The 4373-nt window shown below is 50.1% G+C and overlaps 1 protein-coding gene across 1 annotated transcript; it reads right to left on the bottom strand.

Moving 5' to 3' along the window:
• Positions 1–933: 933 nt before the first annotated feature.
• LOC100382269 (uncharacterized) lies at positions 934–3921 on the bottom strand. Its single transcript, NM_001361649.1, has 12 exons — positions 3632–3921; positions 3451–3533; positions 3207–3345; positions 2897–2976; positions 2607–2696; positions 2347–2471; positions 2186–2246; positions 1968–2021; positions 1797–1874; positions 1583–1688; positions 1322–1467; positions 934–1237 (listed from the first exon to the last, which is right to left on the bottom strand). The coding sequence occupies exons 1-12, from the start codon at positions 3834–3836 to the stop codon at positions 1136–1138; spliced, it is 1269 nt and encodes a 422-aa protein (NP_001348578.1). The 5' UTR covers positions 3837–3921; the 3' UTR covers positions 934–1135.
• Positions 3922–4373: the final 452 nt, after the last annotated feature.

The raw sequence follows: 4373 nt of genomic DNA, 5'->3' as shown, positions 1-4373 counted from the left end.
TCTAGATATTCATAAAAGACATCGAAGTGTGACTTATATGTTTCAAACCGAGGAGATGCTTGTAGCAGCCTAACACCATAAAAAAACTTTGGTGAAACTCAGTTTGTGCGAAATTGTCAATTAAATGTATATTTTATTGTTCCGCTGTGAATGGGTCTAACTTCTATTCTAGGCGGATGGTCAACTTAACATTCTTCACTGAAATCTGGATATATCAAAGATCAGTGGCTTTGATATTGTTTAATGAGAATATATTCGGTGCACATGGGAGGTTGGTACACATGTTGCACATATTAAATTATCATCTTCCATCTCAGATCTAGTGTCTCTAGTTTCTCTGTATATTTTGCAAAGAGCACCATCTGAAGTGGTGGAATATGTTATTTATAAAATATTACGAGCAACCAGAGGTATTAATATTCCAATCGAACCAATCTATTATTTTCTTTATCATAACTTTCCTAAAAGTAGTTGTAGCGTAGTTCTAGTTATAGTTTTCCGTATATCCACCTCCACCCCTATTCGACTCGTTTTGGGTGGCCTGTAGACCCAAGACGACCCTAGTGTCTACCCCTCTCGGGGGCAAGATCCACAAGATACTCTTTGTCGACTTGATTTCTTAATTCCTAGGCTACTCTACATCATTTAGAGAAGCTCCGGATGGCCTGTCGGATACAGATCATCCTAAGATATCTCTCCAAGGGACGAGATTTAGGTTCCTGCGAGGAAGAAGACGATCCTGCGCTATCACGGACCGTTCGGCCTAGAGCACGGACCGTCCGAACCCGTCGTCGCAGGGAAGAAGACGCTCCTGCAGCAAGGTCGCGCACTATCCGGCCCAGACCCACGGACCATGCGCGCCGCCATACAGGACACCGCCAGACGGTTATACCCCTAGTGTTTGGTGACAGATCGGCGCCAACACAAACAATTATGTTTCCCTATGCTTTGTTCAACATGCTAAGTTTACACACACTTGTACGTATTGTCGGTAACATTTATGTATCGTTCTCTAGATTAAAATGTAACTGGTTTTCTAACAACGACAAATCAAATACGAGAGTGGAGGAAACAAGGACTCCCATGAATCTCAGCTCGGTGCAATGGCGGTCACGAAGAAGAAGCCAGCTCACAGCTACTGAATGCTACACGTGGGGTTGCAAGGGTACTCGCAGTCGACCTGCTTCACTACCCGCCTTCTACCAAAGTACCAGTCCCCAACAGCCTCTGCAACAGTCTGCTCCAGATCCAAGAAGATGCCAGCCGTCAGTCCAAGCAAAAAGACAGTTCCAATCCACTATTGCAGCGATCAACACCTCACCTGATTACCGAGCCTCGGGGAGGTGGGCGAATGCCACCAGTCGCTCGACTGGGTCTGACAGTGCGTGAAGCACGAGTCGACGAACAGCCCCCATTCCCGCTCACCTTCGGCAACCTTCAGCTCCCTGATGAGTTCCGCCCTGAACCCTGCATGCAGCACACACGGCAATTTCCGCGTCACAGGAAGTCAGGACGGTCGCCTGACGAGATCCGAAGCGAAAGACGTTGGCAAGGCAAGGTAAGCTGGTAAGGTAAGGCTGACCATGCAGCACGTCCATCTGCTCGGAGCTGCAGTTCCGAATGTTGTCTCTGCAGCTCGTCCACGCGTCTCCAGTGTAGGATCCGTCGGGCGCGACAACGTTCGCGATCTGTGAAGAGCACAAGCGCATCAGATTTACATATGCTACAGAAGCTACGATGGTACCGACCGAACTGAACGGTAGAAGCAGTGACTAACAAGGTTGTGATCACCTCACCTGCCAAGAATCGTATTCCGAGTTCACGATGAACGTGGGGGTGCTGATGCTCTTGATAAGTTCAGCGGGGAAGAAACACTGGCGCAGGTCAAGAAAAACAAAACGTTGGCAGCTTAGCATGTTGAAAGGAGAAGCGAAAATGTCGTAGAGATCGAGCGAACAGCTACGTGCCTCTGCTGGGTCCTTCTTCGCCAGGCAGCGCTTGGGCAGAACTCCGCTAACATTCTGCAGCAGAATCCAGCAGAGAAAAGGAAAACTCAATCACCATCTATATACCGCCGAGCTGCACACGATCGAGTGGATCTCATTCTCATGGTTCCCTGAACCAAGAAAAGGCAGAAGAAGCGGAGGACCTCTATGGCTCTATCCAGTGCCAGTCCAGAACTAACCTGAAGCTGAACAACTCCACTGAACACCGACCGCATGTGCCTTTCTCCTGATAAATCCTTTCTGGTGAGGAAGGAAAAACACACGCTTCATCCGTTAAGTACAAGCACAGTGTCGTTTCGGTAGTGGAGCACCCTACCCTAACCTCCAGAGAGAGACTTACATGTCCAGGAAGAATCCGCCATCAGGAAGGCATTTGACCGGGACCTCCTGCGGAAACCTCGCGCGGAAATCGTCGCAGTGCAGTAGCGTAGCTAGACCGCCAGCAGAGCAGCCTGCGAGCAAGGCCTGAACAGCGTGCGACGAAACGGAGTTGGTGATTTGATCACACTAATCACAACTCTGTGGTTGCCGCGCCAGAAGAGTTTCTCAAAGAAGGCGTCTGTGCCGGAAATCCGGGACATGAGAAGTCGTTAAACTAACCTGTTCAGCGGCGTCCATTCCTTTTCCCATGAGTTCATCGACGACTGCGTCCCAGATGCGCGATCCTCTGAAGAACAGCTTAGTTCCGTCCTACATCACTCAAACCCAGGGTCCGTTTCAACATGCAAGTGCTAGTTTGAAGACTCAAATCCTCGGAAATTAGAGAAGATTAAAATAAAAATGAACTAATTTCTCTCTCAAACCCTTTCAATCGCGAAGGGAACGTGATAGCCCTGAATTTAGATAGACAGGTCGAATAAACAATCTAGAAAGAAAAAGAAAAAAGTCACCTGTGCTTCACCCTCCGCGTCCCCAGAAAATGACGCCCCGTCGCAATACCTTACGTAGACTTTGTTCCAGTTGTAGAAATCTGGTAACACAGCTCACACGCCAGCTAAAACTGTTAAGGCTAATCACTTGAGTTCATGTGGGTTGGAGCGTTTTGGTGTGGGATTTTAAACAAAATTTCACACCATACCACTCCAGCCCACCCACGTACGTGGATTGCATCATGCAAGAGGAGACCAAAACTATGGGACATGGAAACAGGTAACTATGGTGGCACTTCGATGGGATGGCTAGCTACACTCAACGACGTACCAGGATTCTGAGGCTGCTGGTTTCTGAATATCCCATCAAAGGTTACTGCTCCCATAAGCTTGGACGAGCCATAGGCGGTCATCTTACGCTCGGAACAAGTTTCTGTGTCTGTGGTGTTACTGCTGCACCAAGCTCCTCCCTGAGTTTCATTTTCATCAATGCAGAACATCAGCAATAAAAAGCTACTAAGCACCGTGAAACCTGAAGCTGAAAAGGAAAAATGGATGGGTCTGCTTCAGCCAACCTGAAGATAGACGATCCAGCTGTGGGATCCGGAGCCGAAGCCTCTCTGCAAGTGGTAGCCCGGCGGGCTTCCATCCAAGCACACTGCAGTGCATGCATATATACATATGTGTGTGTAAATAGACCATCAAATAATGGAAGGAAACAAAGAAGCGACGCTAGATAAATAGCTCCATATGAACCTGCGCCCTTCTCCCGCGCGCCGGTGAGGAGCGTCAGCTCGACGAGCTCCGGAGAAGGTGAAGGGTCCGTCGCCATAACCAAGGCGGCCAGCAGGGCCAGCTGCAGCGCGAGCAGTGGCGTTGCCGCCGTGAACGTGACCCATCCGGTGGGTCGATGCTGCCGGAAAGGCGACGACGACGACGGCGTGTGCTCTGCAATCGCCATGCATGTATGGCTCAATGTGGCTGACGACGACGACGACGTTGCTCGCGCGCGCTTGTAGTGTAGTGTAGCTACGAGCCGAAAGTGCGGAGGGCTGCTATCTGTCCTGTTGGCGTCTCTGAAGCCGAGTGTATATAGCTCGTGAAGCCGCGTGATGGATCGGAAGCATCAAGCCATCAAGCATGGATGATGGATGGAACAGGCGCCACACGGTTCCGGATATGAACATCGAGTAGGACGACGCAACTAGTACGTTCTTTGAAGAGGCCGTCGGAGCACGACAGCAACTTCCAAATGGCAACAAGTCGACAGAGACCGACGACTTGACGACGACTCGGCCGCTCCACCGTGTCATGTGTACAGAGTACGGTTGACGTCGAGACGACGACGAGGGTCGGTGCTGCTGCTCTTGCTCTGTGTTGTGGCCGCGCGTGTCGTGGCCGAAACGTTCGTGCTTCTGTTCGTCAGTAAAAAAATTTGCAGTAGCGCAGATAGAGAACCAGCAGAACAGCCTGTAAGCGAGGCCTGGAACGCAGGAGG

Source organism: Zea mays, chromosome 3 (genome assembly GCF_902167145.1).
Source record: "Zea mays cultivar B73 chromosome 3, Zm-B73-REFERENCE-NAM-5.0, whole genome shotgun sequence".
Classification (NCBI taxonomy): Eukaryota; Viridiplantae; Streptophyta; class Magnoliopsida; order Poales; family Poaceae; genus Zea; species Zea mays.
The sequence above is the reverse complement of the archived record's forward strand: the minus strand, read 5'-3'. Positions and strand labels throughout refer to the sequence as shown.

What these genes read in the sequence shown, in the direction of transcription:
- LOC100382269 (NM_001361649.1), bottom strand. Translation starts at nt 3,836, where the DNA reads ATGGCGATTGCAGAGCACACGCCGTCGTCGTCGTCGCCTTTCCGGCAG. An exon ending in GCTGGATCGTCTATCTTCAG is followed by an intron (nt 3,346 to 3,450) that starts GTTGGCTGAAGC and finishes AATGAAACTCAG; the next exon opens with GGAGGAGCTTGGTGCAGCAG. An exon ending in ACGCGGAGGGTGAAGCACAG is followed by an intron (nt 2,697 to 2,896) that starts GTGACTTTTTTC and finishes TGAGTGATGTAG; the next exon opens with GACGGAACTAAGCTGTTCTT.